The 22,408-nt window shown below is 36.2% G+C and overlaps 1 protein-coding gene across 1 annotated transcript in view; it reads left to right on the top strand.

The window, feature by feature from the left end:
• Positions 1–16,363, top strand: part of LOC131158250 (extra-large guanine nucleotide-binding protein 3-like) — an 81,806-nt gene extending 65,443 nt beyond the window's left edge. The window contains exons 7-8 of the mRNA XM_058112988.1: positions 14,905–15,074; positions 15,186–16,363. Coding sequence (XP_057968971.1) covers positions 14,905–15,074; positions 15,186–15,735 — 720 coding nt within the window. The 3' untranslated portion in view covers positions 15,736–16,363. The remainder of the gene's footprint in view (positions 1–14,904; positions 15,075–15,185) is intronic.
• Positions 16,364–22,408: the final 6,045 nt, after the last annotated feature.

The raw sequence follows: 22,408 nt of genomic DNA, 5'->3' as shown, positions 1-22,408 counted from the left end.
CCAAATCACACATATTTCCAAATCTGGTTCTATCAGAGGAATTTTAAGAATTGCCACCAAATGTTTTGATGTCTAATCGGTTCACTTATTTAATGAACCAATTTAGCCGTAGCCTCTATTTAGAGGCCATTTAGAACAAACAAATGCGCCCTAAGTGGTCCCTATGACTCCCCACACTAGGCCACAAGAAATATCGCTCGACTCTCTCAAACTTACTAGCAATCCTTGCTAGAATCTTAAAAACAGGCAAAAAATATAGTGGGATGATAGAAAGACAACACTAAATTAGAGTTATTCTCCCCCAAGAGGGAAAAATCCCCTTTCCAACCATCTAACATCTTCATCACCCTTTCCACTACCGAATTCCAAAAATCTGCAGCTCTAGGATTCCCTCCTAGAGGAACACCTGAGTCAAAGGCCAATTCCATAAACTACACCCCACATTAGTAGCCCACTCACTAGCTCGCTTAATGGTTACATTTAAGGCTGCTAAACCACTAGCACCCTAATCCTTAAAACATGCCCTATTCAAGGACCAGATATACCGATGTTCCTCAAGACCAACTGGAACTCATCGATTTTCAATAATAAAATCAACGTTAACCTTCCTGCAAATTCTGATGTGCAGATGGATATATCCAGAAGATCTAGGTTAAATCGGGGGCTCCCTATTCAGTGCTATGCATAGTTCTTTGGTAGCTTCTAGTTTGATTAGGGAAACCACAGAAAATGAGAGTTCGCTCCCAGAAATATATTCATCCCTGCCCCCTCGCATCAATCCCACAAGCCTTACCCATATTAGTGTTTATTAGTGTCAGTGTCGAATTCACCTTCTGATCAGCTTTAAATGTGTGATGAACCCCCATAAAGAGAAAAGGAACATATAAAGTCGTCATTAATCTGTGGAGATAAGAATGGTAAACTTCCCAAGAAGGAGTTTCCTGATGAGGAAACACCACTCGGTGATGATATCATCTTTTATCTGTTCATAGTTTTCTTTTTGGTACGGCTTCCAGCTGGAAAAGATTATTGTCATTCAATTGCTGATAGACCAAGTGAAAGAATTTAGAGAGCCTGTAGGAATTTAGCCTATTTGGCATAACCATTTATGGATCATCTTCGCAGCACCTTGTTAACTTTTTTTTTTCCCCTTCATTTTTAAAATTAAAAGAAAAAAAATCTAGTATACTGCAGTTTGGAGGTGAGTAGATTTACTGTTGTAGATTTATATTTGATCTCTCATGACTGTTGTTTGTTTGCTTCTGTCTCAGTATGGTGTTCCATATTTTACAGCAGGCATAGTTTTAGTCTGGCGGCTTTCTTGAACTAGATCATCACTGAATTTCTAGTTTTTCTCTGTTTGTGCTTTTTTTTTAATTATCTGCCATATAACTTAAAGAGGGCAACTAGTCATCCAATGTCGAAATGGTGTAAAAAAATTTTCTTTCCATTGAAACTTCATATATATATTTTCCTTCTTCTTCTTCTTATATTTGGGTTGAGTGAGTATGGGCGGGCCTTGGACTAACGGTAAGATTGCTCATTTGAGACTGGTTGATCACAAGATTGAGTTCAAGAAAACATCCTCTGTGCATAAAAGCAGAGGTAAGGCTGCTACACTGTTATGACGCTCCCCCAACACTCACAAAACAAGGAACCTTTTGACCCCAGGACGCCCTTTTATTTGGGGTTTAGTGATTCCTGACAAAGAAGTATAGCACATTGTTGGGTATGTGATTCCATGTTTTGTTAGAGTGACTCTGCCTTCCTAGTTAGGGTGATTTTCAACCTTCCAACTCTTTCTAGTGGGTATCTTTGCCACCTATTAAGGAGCAGCATATATAATTTCTACAGCTTTTCTTAACTTGTAGATAATTAATATTAGCCCTAGGGCCTACATCATTTTGGTATCAGAAAATGTTATTTCTATTACATTTTTTTTTTAGCTTGAATTGCCAGTTACATCAATTAGCCCACAGTTGTATGTTGACGGGTAAAATGTCTTCTGTTGAGAAACAGTCACTGTCAGAAATATCAAAGTGTAAGATGCTTCCCATATGGCCTTAACAGCTGATCTATGATGTTGAAAAAGTGAAAAGATTTGCCCCATAGCATTGCAGTGAAGAAAATAATATTTTAGTCTTGATAATATCTCGGCTCAAGATATATTTTCCCTTCATTAAATTTAATGCCTTGTGTTTGTTGAAGAAATGTTTAACTGCCTTCATGGAAAAATTTATTCCCAACCGCCTTTTAATTTTGATGCAAGAACCGCAACTACATGCATCTGTGTAAATTGATGTTTTATTCTTGTTACAACCATTTGCTTCTGTATCTTACATATAATGGGTCAAAGGATGCATTATATTTTATATTTAATGTTGCCTACGTAATGCATCTAAATTTGTATGCTAATATTTGGCTATGGTATATTAGACACAGGATATATGTGCAGTATATGCACCAGTTACCAGTCATTGGCAGCTCTATATAAAATTCTGTTTTTCTTGTTTAATGAAAAAGCCATCTAGCTAGTTTCTCAAGGCACATATAATAGAACATTTAAATGCTCTCTTCTGCGTTCTTTTAAGGAAAATGATTCTCTGTCATGCTTGGTATGTAACCTCATTTATTTGTTTCAATAAGACTAATTAACAGAGTTTTTTCCCGTTTTATCTGTATTTTTAAATAATATATTGAAGAATACTCTATTGGGGAAAGTATTTCCCAGAATGATGCTCACGTAATCTCGCTGCTTGGTCCAGTGAGATTTGCGCGTTAGCCCCAGCTTATCTCCCAAGCAAAGCAAATCTCGCTGGACCAAGTAGCGAGATTTGCCATGCATTAGCCCTAGCTTATCTCCCAAGCAAATCTCTTTGGATCAAGCAGCGAGATTTGCTTGCCATGCGTCACTCAATTATTTGTGCTACCATTTAAATATCGCTGCTTGGTCCAACGAGATTTGTTTAAATCCCGCTAGACCAAGCAGCTAGATTTACTATGCATTCATTTTTTTTATTTACTAATAATCCAAATTATGTCATTTTCAAAAATCTTTTTAACTACAATTACAACATAAATTGTTTCTATTCTGTGTTGTCCTTATTTATTTATTTATTATAATAATAATAATAAATTAAAATTTTGGAGCGAAGAATCATTTATTAATTTAAATTCACATAGAATAATTTAAAATTTTTAATTTAATTAAAAATATTATTTTTTATCATAAATTAATATAACAATCACACGTTATAAATGTATACTAATATAAATGTATGTGAAAAGAGTGAAACATGTGAATGTATACTAATAACAGTCACTAGTAAATAGTGCCAAAATTATTTATTGTTCATTTATTTCATACAAATGCTGTAAAAAAATTAACTAATTTTTTTTTTGTAATTTCTTTGGAAAACTAAAATGTAAAAATAAAAACTATTTTCCAAAACTAAATGGACACTAAATGTTTCTAGAATTATTCAACCATTTTTATACTCACAAAACTCAATATAATGCTCACAAATGATGTATATAGGAATCTTTTTTCTTACAGAGATTGGGAGGCAGCAGACAATGCAAAAACTGACACTCCAAACAAACCAGAACTGCACGACTCATCATCAAAACTCTCTATGAAGCAATAATAATCTATAATAATTTTTTCCATGGCTTTATTTCTTCTATTGTATGTAAGCAATGTGAGGGGGAATCCCTTCATAAGAAGGGCCACAATCAAAAGACATGATGCTTGAGATCTCTTGTCACCGATAATAGAATTGTAAAATCGATCTATGGTAGATTGAGTGCTGCAAGTAAGAAGCACAAATATTGATCTTGCCAACTTTCTGAAAGCGCATCCAGGAATAAGAATAGATTGAGAAGATGCCACTAACTTCAACAATGAGCTAAGTTCATCAACAACATCATTCACCAAGTGTGCGTTTGCGTAACGTGCCATAAAGCACCAAAGTTCCATGACAATCTCCTTGCAAAGGAAGTGAGGATGGAAGACACTCTCGAGCAGGAAATACAATACTTCTCCCCAGGCTAGACTTGAAGAAACCACAATCATGAAGCTTTTCAAAGTATGCAAAAGCCAATAAAACATTGGCTGCCAACCTAACTCCTGGGATTTTCTAGTGTCATGAAATATAGGAATTTGCAAGACAAGCTCTAAACAATACACCTCTTCATCAATCAAAATATTCAAAAGCCATTCAAGCTTTCTAGCTATCCTGAATCTCACATCTTCTTGAAGTTCACAAGAACTTCTCAGAAGATGCAGAAAGAAAGCAACACGTCCAAGCACCTAGGCATTGCTTCACAGCCCACTGAAAAGATTGCATCCATTGAAATCATCCCATCATAACTACTTGGCTTCCCATGGGTTGAAATTAAATCCATTTCATCAGTGAACACCCAATCCAAAATTTGGAACTTAAGTTCCCCTTTCACTTGATCTTAATTTAGTAAGGATTTAAGTAAACTAAAAGATGTTGGCTCCAAAAATTCTGCCACTGCTTCACTTGCATTTCTTAGAAGGGTTTCCTTGATTAGTGAAATTGAAAAGGTTGAAATCATCACAACACAAAGCGCCATCTCCGTATAGAGTAAAAAGGCTTCACATGGATATAACAACAATATTCTTACTGCATTGATCAGGTAATATTATACATTTATATTGGGAAACATGTGAAACGAGGATGCAAACCGTCACCTAATGATTTTTAAAGCATGCATCATTAGTAAAGGAAAGACAAATTTAGTAGCTTCATATTTGTTATCGACAACATTTGCTTTGAACTCTCTCTCATTATTTCTTCGATTTTTTCTTTGTTTTTTCTCTTTATTATTGTTCTTAAACTTGTAATAGTCAACTTTGATGTGCCAATTCTTCTTGCAGTAATTGAAAAATTTATTCACATGTCTTGATCTTTTTAAAAATGTGGATCTTTTTAATAATTCTAAAGATAGATGTATGTCAAGCACATTAAGTTTAAAGTAGATGGCAATGTTTATAAAGTAATTTTTTGTAAAGGACGTTATGAATTTGTGCCTAAGAGTCAATGACACGTAATTAGATGTGGGTGGTTGGTGTCTGATACAAGTAAGGGTGTGCTTGCCAGCATGGCTAAAGTCAGTATTAGGCCAAACAAATTCTTATCAAATAAAGTGGGGGAAACTAGTAACATTGGGTTTTCTTTGCGGGATTACCAAAAATTTTTACAATCACAAAAAAAAAATTCAATTAGTGGTGGTGATAGCCAAATTTTGATGAATCACTTCAAGTGTATGCAGATGGAAAATATAATTAATATTTTGTGCAACTTGTTTAAAAAAAAAAAAAAAAACTAACAAATGTATTCTAAAGGAATAGTATGTCAAATTTTGACAATAAGTGCTCTTTGTTTTGTCAGTTTTCTTACTAAAAATCTAGAAAGATGCCGAGTGCAACAATCCCTCTCTCTCTATCATTGACCATTTGATTCTTTCATTTTGAGAGAGATTTTAAATTTTAGTTGATAAAATCTATTAAATTTAAGTATCGGAATTTGTGTTTTCAAATGCAAAACAAATCAATATTTTCTTCTACAACAATGATAGAATGAAGAATCTGGACATTTGTTGAGGGGCAAAACCTTAAAATGAGGTTTACCGTTATTCTTGTGGTTTCAAATTTCATGATTACCATACAATACTCATTGTTTAGTGTGTTTTCACTGAATGAGAAGACCTGATAGGAGAACCAGAACTTTTTTTTTCCCCCCCTTGCTAGGCTTTGCAGATTTATGTCAACATCTCAATAATCTCCCAAGAAAATACAAGGATAGATCCCACTTGTAGGATACATAAAGGTGGAATCCACTCCCTATGTCTTGATAGAATGTCAGGGTATAATCTTCATGTTATGTGGTAAGATATCTACTTGAACAAGTATGTTGATTTCTCCATAATCCTCAATCCTAATATATGTTAAAAAAAATGCAAGTTTTCTCTTATATTTAAAAAAGGATATAAAATTTTCCTTGATATTAAATTATGATAACACATATATTCTTTCTATTAGTTAGCTTATACCATAATGTGATACTGACAAACTTTGTCTTTCACTTTGATTTTATATGTTTATTTAGCAACAAAATTGAAGTAGTGAGGGAAAGAAGCTTTAATGCCCCCAAAAAAGTTTACATGTTGGTTTTAGATGAGCTTTAATAAGAATCTATATTGGCTAATATAAAGTACACACTTGAGAAGATGTACCTATGAAAAATATAATACAGAAAAATTGCACAAGTATTTGTTATGGTGTTTTTTTTTTTTTGTCCTCTTTTTTAATGAATTTAAAAGATCCTTAATGCTTTTAAAAATTTCGGTAGAGTCTCCTTTTAAAAAATGACTATATCCCATCCACGCACTTGTTCAAAGAAAACATTTTTCCTAGATAATCGATACCAATATGTTCACAAATTTCATTCACAACTTTCATACACATTCAACGTATCAAAATATTGTAAAAATAGGAAGCGAAGTCTCCTTTTAAAAAATTACTATATCCCATCCATGCACCTGTTCAAAGAACACCTGTTCAAATCGATGCAACTACTCAAAGAGCATCTGTTCAAATCCATGCAACTACTAAAAGAAAATAATTTCATTCATTTACAACTTTCATTCGCACCTGTCATACACTACTTTCATTCACACATACATGCTGTGGAAAATGAATAAATATTCCTAATTATATACATAAATAATACAACAATGCTATACAAATGAAAAAATAAAGAATAGATGTCGTACAAATGAAATAAAAATAATCAATCATACTACTCCGTGCCGCATGGGAGTCGTCTCCAGTTTCTAGGTGGCTGCCGTCGGCGTCTGCCTCTCTTGGCATCTCCTCTGCGTCTGGTGTCCTGTCTGTGTCGACATGCTATATGTCCAGCATCTCCACCAATAGGAACTGCATCATCTACATCCATGTGAAGCAGATGGGGAGATAACGCATATGAAGGCTCTGGACGAGACTGAGGTGGCATAGCGAGTGCATCCACCTCCTCCGCATCAAGAAGGTCGTCTAATAGGTATGACATTGAGGGGGTGGCAGCAAAGTCAGACGGGGCATCTGCCTGTCCACTAGACCGACCCGCAATATCGGCCGCTGTCGAAGGCGCATACGCGGATGGGCCGAATATGTACTCCGCCTGTACAACGGGCGACGAGAAGGCCAGATTTAGTGGACGATTGGAGGAAGCTGCTCGACCTCCTTGTACTGAAGCTGGTCGACCTCCTTGTGGAGGTGGGGCTCGTCGAGGTATAGAGATCCGTCGGTCGTCCTCGTGGACAAGGTCTAATCCAGCTCTCTCTAGACTTTGAACAGCGGGATCTGAAGAGAGTAGATCAACCTCGTGTAGTACGCAAGGTCTTAAATTTCGATTTCGACTCAAATTTCGAAGCTCCAAAATAATGGAAATTTCGACAGAAATTTCGATTTCGATGTCAATTTCGATTTCGATTTGAAAAAATAACGGAAACTAGTAGTAAAGCATGAAATTATTTGTGAAACTTTAGAAATGATTAACAAACATAATAATATAAGTTTTAAGACTAATATATTACAAATTAAATACATCTATGTTTTGTATGAAGTGGAAAAGTCGTAAAATAGTATGTGTATCAAACATGCTTGTAAGATAATGTACATTAAACATATTCAGTTAATGCAAATGAAATTCATAAATCATTTAAAAATTATTTATTATACAAATATTGATAATTTAGACATGAATGGTTAAATAAAATATTACTATAAGTTAATTTTTTCATATAATTTTAAAGGCACTTGTGATAACCTTTTGTTTCAATAAAATAAATTAAAAGAGAAATTTCACTTCACTTTTGAATCTCTCATTTGAATTTCGACAAAATTTCATTACATAGTTAAAATTTCGACAAATTTCGCTAAAATTTCGAGGTTTCGATAAATTTCGGATGATTCGTTGAGATTTCGACGGAAATTATGCAAGACGGTAGTACGTCCGCTTGCAGCATACGAAAAACATTGGTTACCACATTGACATCGTAGACAGTAAAAAAGTAGGTGTGCGTTAAAGTATTCTTATAAGGCTCATGTAGACAGCAGCGGTCCTATCAACGAAGCGTCGTGTGATGGACCTATACCACGTATAGTATGGGTCATCCGGACGCATCAGACCATCCTCCGCCACTCCCTGTATAATATACTCTCGACGATGATGCCATGTAGTTACGTACATCTGGTGCTCGGCAGCCCAATCCGTGACCCCTCGACCGTGTCCATCAATCTCATGTAGGTCTTCCTCATGTACATCTACCCTCGAGGTCAAAAAGCGGTTGGGAATGTAAGAGGTGGGTCATCTGTGTAGGGCGTCCATAAGAACTGCACTTAAACATAAGTAAAATGTAAGAGGTGCGTCATGTATCTAATAGAAAACGATTATGATGTGCTACACTTGAATCAGACTATACCTCATGCTCCCGGTGCATGTCCAACTCGAACCTATACCAAGGCAACATATGTTGCCCAACTGACGGCGCCCTCAACTTATCCCTCCATCTGTACAAAATAATACGTAAGTTAATAGGTGTAACGACTAGTACGTACTACTAATTAGTATTTGTAGTATTCATACCACAAATGCATTGTGAATGAAGTTACTAACAAAAATGCGAGTGGGACTAGGTCAATTAGACGACCATCATTGACCCTCTCAATACGCAGGACATCACGGCGCGTAGGAGCCAAGGAAGTGAATCTCTCCCAGGCCCAAACCTGTAGTAAGCGAAGTGGGCCAAAGATCTCTTGCCGTGAATGGTCAGTAGCGGCACATTTCCCTATAAAGCCATGCTAATGTTGTGGACCCTCAACTGTACGAGCGTATCTTTGTCAGCTCCGCAAGGAGTGGGAGGAACATCAGATGCGCATAACTCTCCGAAAGGTCGCAAAATAGCGTCTCACATATCAAATGCAACAAGTGAGCTTGTGTGTGGCACGCTACAATATGCGCATCTGCATCTGCCGGAAGCTGTCAAAACATCTCCCCCTCAAGAAACCGTATGCAGATACAGGCACCAACCATCTCGCTATCAAGTGGCACCACCCCTAGCAATCGCTCGCACATATGGCACAGTGTTCCTCCTTGACTGCCTGCTCCCTGCTCTACTGGTTCAGCAGTACGACTAGTGATGGTCCTCCCATCAATCAGTAGTCCGAACAAAGCCGCAACGTCCTGGAGGGTGATAGTTGCCTCCCCGTGTGGTAGGTGGAACGTGTGTGTCTCTGGTCTTCAGCGCTCCACAAAGGCACTCACTAGATGCCAGTCCAGTTGGATATGGCTAATCTGATAAATTCCATAGAAGCCTGCATCTCGTATCCATTTAATAATGCGGGCGTCTGCATCTATTCGGTCGTGGACTAATTGCGTGTCCCCTCAACAGTATAAGGGGTCGGTGTGAGAATCAGCCCACGCTCGGCTGGACCGGTGCTGATTCCCCATCGTCAGGACACTGGCATCAGACGGCCCTGGATCGATTCTGCAAAAGGTATCAGTGAAATACAGTCAATATAATAATAATATGACATCTACACGAACCCTTATAAGTGGTAAGTCAGTGCGAAGGTCCAGCTGCATCCCCAGGTTGTGTCCTTTTCAGACACCTTGTGCGGTTATGTCCTTTTTGATGACATATGCTGCACGTCTTACCTTCTCTTGCGTCCATCTCATTGTATATACGTGAGCTTCTAGGCCGATATTTGTGTCAAGCATATGCAGGATTTGCCTGCAAAGTCGGCAACGAGGATGTTGGCCAATATGCCTTGAGCATAATCGGATGAAAATTCGTGGGATGTGTCACATAGTGTTCGGTAGTGCTCCAACATGACTAACATATTGGACAGCGTTTAGTCGTGTCTCTGCACATGCATCGAGAAAGTGGGAGCAGGGAAAGTGTAAAGTTTGTCACTTCTCACATGAGCATTTGCGTCTACCATGAATGCTCAAAGTTTGGATGTTGTTTCCTTTATGTGGCCCCAATTGCACGGTTGTGATGCTAAAACTACCCCTAGACCGATTGAACGTCGTGACTCGATGTCTGGTCACCTTTAGCTTCCTTCGTTCCATCGCTAGTAGGATATGCAGAGTGAATGCATTTCCTCTAGATATTGCGTTACGAGCAGCCTCCCGTCGGATATTGAAATAATGTGCAACGCGATAAAATGTTAGTTGCACAAGAGCCGTTATTGGAAGGCTACGAGCGCCTTTCAGGACGGCGTTGAAACATTCCACAAGGTTAGTGGTCATGTTTCCATACCTTCTTCCATAGTCGTGGCACTGAGTCCACATATAAGGAGGGATCTGATCGAAAAACGACTTTGCTAGTTCTCCACCCTCATCGAATATCCTCTTCATCCACTTGTCAAATTTTTTATTTGATGCTCCCTTCCCGCTCCCTCAGCCTTACGCTTAAGATTGACACTCCGTACTTTTGTATTAAAGTTGGTGACCACGTGTCAAAGACAGAATCGGTGGTGGGCATGTGGTGGTTGCCAATTAGGATTGCGTTGCACTGCAGCAAGAATTCCTGGATGCCGATCTGATATAAGGCAAATGTTGGGCCTATCGGTAATGGAACGAAGACAACACAGAAACCAATTCCAATTGTCCAGACTTTTCTCTTGGACAATAGCAAATGCAAAGAGAAATATTTGTCTATTTGCATCTGGGCACGTCGCAATTAGGAGTTTGTCTTTGTGCTTACCGTACAAGTGTGTACCGTCAACACATATGACGGGAGGGCAGTGACGGAAGCCCTGAATAGATGCTGCAAATGATCAAAATACGGATACAAATGTTACAGTGTTCTCGCTACCTGGAATAGGAGTCCACCTCCACTTGACTATAGTCCCAGGATTATACGCGCACGTCGCTTCCATCCACTTTGGCAACGTTTGGTAGGACATCTCCCAATCACCGAATATTTGGGCAATTGCCTTTTGTTTGGTCAACCAAACCTTTTTATACAAGATCGAATAGCCAAAGCGACGATCTATGAACTCTTTCAATATGGCTATTGATGTCGACGCATCTCCCCGTATCATATTCACTATCTCCCTAGCAATGAGGGACGATGTGATTTGGTTATAGTCCTACGAGAGAAGTTCATTCAAACACGTGTGCGGACCACCATATTGGGTGATTTTGAATAATCAGTGTTTCATCCGATACATTGCACGCACTTTCCATCCAAAATCGAACTCCTTACACCTAGCAACCCCTAACACTGGGGTCGCACAATGTGGAAGTCATGGTGGGTTTGAGCATGATACATTTGCACAGCTGCTATCAACTGATCCTTCGACTCGAATAGCATCCCCCTACTCAGCTCAAAGGACTCGTTTGAACGAGTAGCCTGTATAGGAAGCTCCTCTTCTGCAGTTAAATCTGCAGCATCTACGTCAATATGACCGTACATCGGAGGTTCGTCCATAAACTGGACGTCGTACATGGCATCATTCGTTTTACGGAGGGGTGGGTTCACATTATCAGGGAACTCATTTAACCATTCACCCGTTTCCTGCTCGTACGTGTCATCATCTTGAAGATTAACATTGTTTGTAATGTTCATCCCCTTCTCTAATGCGTCGTCCGCAATGGCGAACAATGATCCTGGACACTCTGTTAGAACTTCTTCACAATCTCCCCGATCATCTGTGTCAAGAATAGGTGTTTCGTACGTCAGCGGCTCGAACAACGATCCAGAAATTCGTTGAAATCCACCGTATGCATACCACCAAATTAAACTAACAATTTGATCAATTAAACTACATTATAACATACTAAAAATTAAATTTCACCTAATACATAACAAATGAAATGAACAGAAAAAACCCTAACTTGTAATTTTTGGGTGTTTCCAACCGAAGCCTTCAATCAGCAAATTGAAGGAGTTGGGTAGTAATTTATAAGGAACACTAACAATTTGATCAATTAAACTAACAAAATCTTCAATCAAAAATATGAATTTCAATTTCAAAATAAATGAGTAAACGGTATATATAACTTACCCCATTTCCTCCATTTATATAGGTACTCCTCAACGTTCATGACAACCATTCGGTGAGCAATGGTCACCTGGCACATGTCCGGCCTCTACAATCTGCCCTCTGCCCTCAGCAACATTCATATGCAGCCCTCAGCAACCCTCTGTCTGCGTAGCCTACTCTCTGTTCGTGCACAAAATGAAGGAGAAAGGGCTGTTGAAGGGCCGAAGCAAATCTTGTTGCTTGGTCCAGCGAGATTTGCCACGTGTCAGCTCATGGATTATTTTCGAAGCAAATCTCGTTGTTTCGTCCAGCGAGATTTGCAAGTTGACAGTGTCACGCGTCACCACCGAAGCCATGCCCATGGCAAATCTCGCTACTTGGTCTAGCAAGATTTGTTTAAATCTCGCTGGATCAAGCAACGAGATTACGTGAGTGTTATTCTGGGAAATATTTTCCCAAATAGGTTAATATTTAATATATTATTTAAAAATAAAGATAAAACGGGAAAAAACTCCTATTAACATGGAAGGCCTGTAGAGAATTTGACTTTGAAGGAATAACTACACAAACAGTTAGTTGGAACTTGAAACATGCCTGAACACGCCATGCACTGTATAGTCTATAACAATAAAATAAATGAGATGTGGTTGGACTTGTACAGCTAAGTGTTTTTATTTTGTTAAGTTTTAACTGGAAGTATTGAAAAGCTGACAACATATGATAAGTCTCCCTATTTTTTTTTTCTATCTGTGTAATGCTAGTTAGAAATTTCTCCTTTGTATTTAATATTTTTCCAATTTGAGAAAGCATGGGGCTAGGTTTCATTGTACCAAGTTTTAATTTCAGATCTCAGGAAGTCCCGATACTGCTCATTCTTTGGCCTTTTACTATAGTGACGATTAGTGAAAAGCACCATGTTCCTTTTGTAGAAGATGTGAACTCAATTAAAATATAGAAAACCATTAATGACCTTATGCATTCACAATGACTGCTACAGCATGAAGATATTCTTTGTTTTTTTTTTTTCAATCTTTTACTTTATAAAAAATAAATCCATAATTTACCAAGAGTTTTGAGAAGTCTTTTAATGGCCAGTGATTAGTTTAACACGCATGCACAAACTGGTCTTATGGCACTGAATCCAGTGATATTAAATGTAGCTGTTTATAGTATGTTCCAGTTTTCTTGTGAATCAGTTTTTAAAGTGGTCTGAAAAAATACTGTTTTTATATTATATAATGTAAATTGTGTTTGTGCACTTGTGCATGACTATTTGCAATTATGCATAAGTAAGTATTTAGGGGGCGTTTGTTTGATCTTAATGGCCTCTAAACTATAGGTTATGTATAAACCGATTCACTAAATAAGTGGAACTAATTAGACATTAGACCGTTGGTGGCAGCTTTGGATTTTCTTAAAATTTCTTTGATAAAATTTGACATGGAAACATGTCCGATTCGGTAAGTGGGAAATTTGGAGGTCACTTTTCCAATTTTATTCCTTATAAAAATGAAAATGAAAAAGAATTAATAACCAAGTGATTAAAATTAAAATGATAAATTTTATTTTTGTATAACAGCAAATTATATTATTTTTTATTTACAATTATTTATTAAATACATGAGAAGAAAATATTAATTTATGTTAATTTAGAAACTTCAGTTTATTTAATTATTCATTAATTTTATCAAATATTTATTCTCCTAAATGTTGAGAAGGTTAAAATTGAGAAACAACACATTTAGATATTAGATATCAAACAATTAAAATAATTCAGATTTTAGATTCAATAATCGGTTCAAGTTCAGTTCAAAACTGTTTCATAAATTCAGATTTAAATTTAGTGTTCTGCACTTGACACTTTATTTTGCACTTAATTCAGTAGTCCGTGAAACAATTTCTGTTTTTATAATATATAATGTACACTGCATTTGAGCACTTGTGCATGATTATTTGCAATTATATATATAAATGTACATATATAAGTTTTTACGGATCTGGAGTTCCTGTTCATGGATCATTTTACCTGATCTGCTTTTGTGGACTTGTACAAAGGAATATAGTTTTTGCTTTTTGGTGGGAGAATCTAAGGGGTTGTTTAGAATTGGTTATAAAGAATAAGAAGAAAAAATAATTTCTTTTCTTGTGATTCCTAAGTGAGGGAAAATGGGATGCATTTTCAATTATTTGAATTTCACAAGAAAAACATAACTACTTTAAGGAATCTAGTTTTTTTTGTAACTTTTTTTGGGTGGGGGTGGGCCGGGGGGGAGATTCCAACCTGTGTTTAAAGTTTTTTATAAAGAAAAAGAGAATAATTGCTTTGTATTCTTGAGAGAGAAAAAGAGATGCAATCATGCAATTTCTATTGAAGTTTTTTTTCATCAATTCTTATTAAATTATTGTTAGGAAATGTCCTTTTTTCATGTGTAACTTCTCTATATTCAACAAAAAAATAAAAAACAACCTAGACTCATAAATGAACTCTTTAAATGATAACCTTGGCCTAAGGAAATGCACACCTGACCATAGTGTTGACACCTGGACAACGGTTATTGCAACAAATGAGGATAAGAGTGGACCGACTTCCAGAGATTAACTGATGCTTAGCTGATTCAGAACCACATCAGTAGATAATTGTTACATGTATCTTTATTTATTGTAGAACACACTTTTGTTTATGAATGTGATTTCTCTAGTTCTCTAAACAAGTGATCCAGGTCATCTGTCAGGGGTTGAGCATCCTGATCTCTGTAGTTTCCGTATTACCAAATTTTGGATTCTTAATTTGATGGATATTCATCGATTTTCTTCTACAGGCTATTGAGGTATCGGGTAATGAGTATGAACTTTCAGAGACGGACATTTTATTTGCTGAAGGGATTACTCAGGGCAATGGTCTTACCTTCATGGAATTCTCATTTGATAATCAGAGTACTATGTGTGAGACGTACGATGAAAACATTGTTTGCCCACCTCCCTTGACCAAGTAAAATTTTTATGTTCTCAGCCTACTCTTTATCACCTGATCATATCCTCCAAAACCCTTTGCATCTGCAAAAACAGTAATGTTCTTGCGATTTTTCTTGACCTCACGCAGATACCAGCTGATTCGCATAAATTCCAAGGGACTTCATAATGGCTGCAAATGGCTGGAAATGTTTGAAGATGTGAGCGTGGTTATCTTCTGTGTTGCTTTGAGTGACTATGACGAGATGTGTGTCAATGGTACAGATCCTCTTTGTAATAAAATGCTTGCTAGCAGAGGCTTGTTTGAGAGTGTGGTGAGGCACCCTTGCTTTAGGGACACCCCTTTTGTGCTCCTCCTCAACAAATATGATGCCTTTGAAGACAAGATCAATCAGGTACCTTTGACAGTTTGTGAGTGGTTCAGAGACTTCAGTCCCGTGAAATCACATCACAACAATCCCTCACTGGCACACCAAGCATATTATTATGTGGCAGTAAAATTCAAGGAGCTATATGCTTCCATAAGCAATCAGAAGTTGTTTGTGTGGCAGACCAGAGGTCGTACCCGTGCCTCAGTTGATGAGGCTTTCAAGTATGTGAGGGAGGTTCTCAAATGGGATGAAGTGAAGGATGAAAGTATGTATGACATGATTTGGGATGATTCATTTTACAGTACATAAATGAGGGAGGGATGAGTCTTCGTCCTCATAGCAGCTGTGATCTATTAAATGCAAGTGAAATTGAATGTCTGGCTGGCCTCAGGACTCTTGTACAGCTCAAAAGATCCCCGGGGCTTGAGTGGCATGTTGCATGTTGAGCTGCTGTGCTAGCAAGGGTTCCCAGACTGGATCAGGAGCTCTCGTAGTGAGCAATTTGTAAACAAACTCATCTTGAGTAAAGATTTTGTTTTGGGGCTGATTCTTTATCCTTTACATTGGGAGGGCACATGCCAAAAAATCAAATAAAGACTTCATTTGTATATTAGAACTTGACAGCGGGGAGTATTAGAACTTTCAAGGGTGGCGCTGGGCGGCGCTGGCTTTGTAAAGAATGCTTATGCCTCAACCATGGAGATCAAGACCACAGTTATGGGATCATTTATAGATGACAACTTCGTTGCCAAGGAATTGTATTAATAAGACTTATTTTGTTAAAACACCAAGCTGGTTTGAGCTAGGTAATAATTTCATGGTGCCACTCTAGGCAAGATTAATTGTTATCTTATCCTCACATGGAACCTGTCTCTTTAAATTCGTAACTTCGTTACTGATCTGGTGCTAATTTCGCATAAAAATTATTGTTGTCTACTATTATTTTCTACTACTTGATCTCGTTTTCAATCAAGATCATGAGCACGGGCTTCATTCCCAATGCTAAATGTCTCACTAAAGCACCTCCAGGTTCTTTGCATAATTGCCTTGGGCGTGTGCATGGTGCTGCTCCCTCTCAAAATAATAATAATCAATTTGGTGCCACTAGGGGTTAGACGACTTATCTAGATTGAAATTCTAGATTAGCACAATAGTATGAAGATTTGAATTGTTCAAAAGTTTTATTTGCAGAAACATAAAAAAGCATAGCATAGGAGTAATTGCTAAAATTTTTTATATTGGAAAAGGGAACTAGAATTAAGGTTTTGTGACTAGAGGTAACCTAGAATTGTTTCTTGGATAGTATGTATATATATGGGCGTGTCTAGAATTTTTGAGTTCATAAATAAATTTAATACTCCATTAGAAAGGATGTGCTTTTCTAACTTAAGAGATATTCTCTAATTTCAAGGATAAGTATTGAGATGTTGCTAGTCACCCACTCCTTATTAGGCTAATGAGGTGAGGTGCATGCTTTCACTGAAGTCCGAAGGTGGGAACTAAAATGGGCAGTGTTGCCTTCACCCCCAATTGGACGTGGGGCCACAAGAGGTACAAATCATGGTAACACAGAGGTACAATTCTTGTTTGAGGATAATTCTCCTCAAGTTCTATCCCTCTGTCTTTGAATACCACAAAGTAGAGCTTGTTTTTTTTTTTTTTTTCTTCTTTCATCTTCTCTCACATCAACGTTATTGTCAAATGTTGAGTGAGTTTTATTTTTCAAAATTCTACTGTTCTTGATTATGAGATTATTGTGATGCTAATTTTTCTCCACTTGGTTCAATCAACCTGTCCAATTTAATTTCTGTTTTCATTGGGCATTTTGTCGAACTGTTGAGGTGCACAATCTACACATTCTCTTTTGTAGGATCAGATTTGGGCTATTTTCCTCAACTATACAATGCTTTGTTTTCAAAAGCCCAATCCAAAGCAGTTTTTTTTTTTAGTTAATTTGTGCAGAATCTATTTCTCTTCACAGATTCTGATTTGAAGTCCAGCAGATCCGCTTCTCAAATCAGCCCTGTGTCATAGGTCCAGGCCACACCCAGGTCCGGTCCAATTCAGACCCGGTCCGTACATTTTATCATGAAATGTCAAATTCTTAAAATTAAGACACATGACATAGCATATCAAGAACCACATATGGAGCATGTATTTGGAGTACAAATTTGGAGCATGACTAACATTTTCAAATAAAAAATATATTGAATATCTCATAAATATTTCATAACTATTTATAATTTTTTGATTGCATTGGAGGCCCATTGGCGGTAACATATCTCCCTTTTCACAACCCATCCCATTTATTACTAGTTACTCTAGTTGTTTACCATTACCTTCGTGTTATTGCTATGTTAGTGCGTAAAAATAACTGTACTTGGCATATATTATAAATAGAGGTGTTGACACCATATTTTGTTTAGGGTAAATTTATCTAAAATTTGATTTAGTTTGAAAACTAATGAGCAATTAAGGGTGAATTTGAGTTCAAGAGTTGTCAACTAAAGTCTAGGTCTCACTCCCGATGGTACAGTAAGCAAACCATGCATTCATAGTGTTTTGAAGCTCCAAATTCATGATTTGGGGTCATTATTAGTTAAAAATGGGAGTTATCCCTATTTTAAATAGATTATTAATCAAGGATAAGCCATGTGTGTTGCCTAAACACCTTGCAAGGGCAAAGAGAGCATTTTATTCAAAGGTAAGGGACAATTTTGAAATTTTGGAAGCTAGGGCATGCTAGATCCCTCATCCTTATAAAATCTATGCTCTCAATAGTTTTTTGGGGGGGGGGGGGTCAAGCTAGAGAGAGAGAGAGAGAGAAAGAGAAGGTAAGCTTGTTAAATCTACGGTGTCAGCCATATTTTCATTGAAAGTTAGGTTTTTTTGTATTTTAAGACATTTGTTCTCTTTGCTAGGAGGTCAAGATTAGGTAAAGGGAAAGTAGTTGGGATGATTTAGAGAGAGAAAAGAGAATGAGAGAGGTGGTCGAAGACCTTCGCTGACCGAAAAAAGTGGGGAGAAGAAAGAACTTCGAAAAGCTATCTTTTATGTGCATGGGGTGTCCAAAGGTTAGAAAATAGGAAAAATAAGATCCCTAGGTTCAAAATGGGGGGAAAATAGCTGAAGGGGCTTCAAAGAGCCTAGAGTTTGGTCGTCCCCACTATTGCTAGCGATGGTCAGCCCAAAGGTTACATGTCATTTTTTGTGAGGTTTAGGTTGTATTTTTTGTTAGAAAAATATTCCTACGATCGAAAGGAGTCATATGGTGGTGAAAATGTTGAATTTGGACATCAAACGATGTCAAAAGGAGGGGTTTTAGTATTAGGGTTCCGGTGTCTTCGAAGTAACTCCAGCTGGTGCCCCCTCCCTCGCATGCTTTTCGGCAAAGAAAAAAACATATAGTTAAATTGCCTTATGAAAAAGAATTCACTAATGAAAAAACATTCCTACAAAGGTTAGGCCAATACAAATGTCTCCAAAAATATTAGAATATTGCAAAAAAGAGATATAAGATTTATTAGACAAAAATTTGATTAGAAAATCAAAATCTCCATGGATCTATGCGGCATCTGAAATTGAAAGAGGTGCTCCTAGATTAATAATAAATTATAAACCTTTTTCAATTTCAGATGCCGCACAACTCCACGGAGATTTTGATTTTTTTAATCAAATTTTGGTCTAATAAATCTCGTATCTCTTTTTTACAATATTCGAATATTTTTGGAAACATTTGTATTGACCTACCCTTTGTAGGAATGTTTGTATTAGTGAATTCTTTTTCATAAGGCAATTTAACTATATGTTATTTTCTTTGCCAAAAAGCATTTGGTAAATCTGAACATATTTCATTATTTATTAAATTCTTTCTTGGATTTCTTTGTTTTCTAATCCTTTTTTTTTTTTTCATATTGCAAGTCTTCTTTTAGAAAATTAAGATGATTGTTTTTCTCTTGGATAACTAAATTTATTTGTTTTTCATTGCTTATGGATATTTTCTTAAGAGATTTAAGATTTCTTTGCCAGCATAATTGGTTAAGATTCCTTCATTTGTGATTCTGAATGGGGTTAAAAGAGAAAAAAAATGGCAAACCCAAGATTACTGGGTGTGTTATTGTTTTTACGAGTATGAAACTTATATTGAAACATACTCTCTGATTACATACTCTTTTCATGGGAATTTTATTATTTATTTGAAGTTTTTGTTTATTTGCTCCATATAAAGTCTCTATTATTTTTTAAAAATATTTGGTGGGGATTAATCCTTCCCTAATACAATTGAAATCAATACGGGCTAAAAATTTCCTTAAAAAGCTTGACTTTATTCTAATTTCTGTTTCACAAAACCACTTTTGGATGATAATTTTTCCATTAGGTTTATGAAATTTTTTTGCCCATTTTAAGTATTATATTTGTCAGATTCTGATCCTGAATCAGAGAGATTTGGTTTTTTTGTTTGCTTTTCATAAATCTGTTCCTATAATTCTTGAGTAATTTGTTTAAGGATTTTAATTTCTCTTTTCAAATTATTTATTTCTTTTTGTAAGTCTTGGATGGTGGTCTTCCTAGGTTTTGCCTTAAATTTTTCTAAGACTTCTTCTTCAAAACTAGGAAGCCTTTATTTGAGAGGGAAATTTTCAAATAACTAATTCTTGTTTGAACTTTCACTTTTATTTAGGACCATCTCTGGCATCTCTAATTTACCTTAACTTTCTTATGTAAACTCTCTTTTGTATTGGGTCTTCAGTATTGTCTATCATTTCTAGAAATAATTTGTAATCTTCTTTATCTAAGACATTTATTTGTTTTTGGCAAAAACATAATTGTTTTCCCCAACATTGTGATTCTTCGATAGGGGATTCATCAGAAGAGGTCATATTGATTGCTAATAAATCACCATCGGAAGATAGATTTGAGGATGATGATTCATGAAGGTTATCGAACAAAGATTGAAAATTTTCTATTTGACCTCCTAATCAATTTCTAGATTAGTAACATGTTGCTTAAATTTGCGTTTGTTTGCATAGTGGTCTTTACTACCCCCATATGTAACACCTTCCTTTGCCTTTCATATAATACTTGGAAGTTTTCTTCCTTTTTGATTTAATTTGTTTTTTAGGTTTTTTCATATTGTTCTTTTTTTTTTCTTATAATTTTTGTATCTTCTATAAACTCTAGGTTTTGAAATTTTAATCTGTCGTCATTTTGATTTCTTTTTCGTTTTTGCTGTTATTTTGTCAAATCCAAATTGTTCACACCAATTGCCTAATTCTTTTGTTAATTTTGCTTTTTTAACCTTAGGTCACTACATAACTTAATTCCTGTCATATTAACAATATGGATTATTTCACCATACGTCCAATCTCCTAAATCAATTTGTTGATATGTGTCACAATCTTTGTATTTTGCCCTATTCTTTCTCACATTTTGGGCAAACAAAGTTAGTAATTCATTTATGAATTTTTCTTTTCAATATTTTGTGTTACAGTATGTTTTCATAAATATTCATGTTAAGAATGTGTCTTTATACCATTTAAAGTGTGAAAATATTTTGTATCTAATATTTTGTAGAAGTTCAACTTGCCTTTCCTCATTGAAGGGTAGGCCAAACTATTGACAGTTTCAGGGAAACCGTCAACGGTTTTGTGTGGGACAACAACTCTATAAATAGATGTTGAGTTATTGTTTTTAGAAAATTTCCTTTCTCTCTCTCTCTCTCTCTCTTAAAAAACCTAGGGTTTTGGGATTTGGTCTTCTTTCGGGTTTCTCTTGCTCTCTTAATCCTAATCAGAGTCCATGCTTGTTCTCTGGTCATGTCTCTCTTCTCTTGGCTTGTCGGTTTTTGTCCTTAGCGAGTTTCGAAAAGCTAGGGTTTTGTTTTCCTGTTCGTTTTGGGTCGTTTTTGGAAAAATAGGTGAGGGGAATAAATTTACCAGTTTTTTATTAAATTTGAACCAGTTAATTTTGAGTATATAAGCCTGTGCATATATGTATGCTTTTTGAACGAATTTGGCATTTGAAAACAATGATTTTTTATTATAATTCATATTTTGGGAAAAACCAATGTGAGTGGGGTATATTAATTATTTACAGTATGTAAAAGTATGATTAACACTTAAACCATGTGGCATAAGAATAACTCTTCATAATAAATTGGTTGTGATTACTGTGGTAAATGAATTGATATGTTTGGATGAATTGTTTGTGTGGTTATTCGTACGTATCACAATATAACGTTGGTAGGCCTGAGGAGTTTGTTATATTGCCTGATATAAATCACGATATAACGTTTGCAGGCCTAGGGAGTTTGTTTTACTGATATACTATGAATAGGTCATTGGGAAATGAAGCAGTGAAGGTTGATTGTAATGAACTTGTGCAGTATCCTATATAGATGTGAAACTTGTGCAGTATCCTATGTGGATGTGAAACTTGTGCAGTATCATGTGTGGATGTGACTGAAATGTGTGATTGATGTTGAATGTGTGTGGGTATATGTATGTGAATTTATATGTATAAATGTTTAGGGTGAAGTAAAACTCTCCGTCCGATGGCTCATTAAGTAAGGTGAGTGCCCTGATAAGTATCAGTTGTAGCCTTACCCAAATTAAAAGGGCAAAGTTACAAATGGTATATGAGCAAAGGGGTGTTACATGTATGGACGTGTAATCTCCCCAATCCTTGGGAACTTTCACTATAAATGTTGGTTTTGTATGTATAGGTATAGCATATAAGTGTATTAGCAGTTATTGTTGTTGATTAACAAACAAATATATTTTGTGTACACTAAAACTCATCTGCCACACACTGTTATAATTTATTCCATCCTTACTGAGAAGTGTCTCACCCCAGCATTATTATTAACTTTTCAAGTCCATCAGGTGATCGAGCTTAGCAAGCTCTAGGGCGGGGTTTAGTTTTTTTTTTTGGTAATTGTGAGTAGTTGTAAGATATAAAGTATTTAAAATTATGTTTAAAT

Source organism: Malania oleifera, chromosome 6 (assembly GCF_029873635.1).
Source record: "Malania oleifera isolate guangnan ecotype guangnan chromosome 6, ASM2987363v1, whole genome shotgun sequence".
Lineage (NCBI taxonomy): Eukaryota > Viridiplantae > Streptophyta > Magnoliopsida > Santalales > Ximeniaceae > Malania > Malania oleifera.
This window is presented reverse-complemented; position numbering and strand designations above follow the sequence as displayed.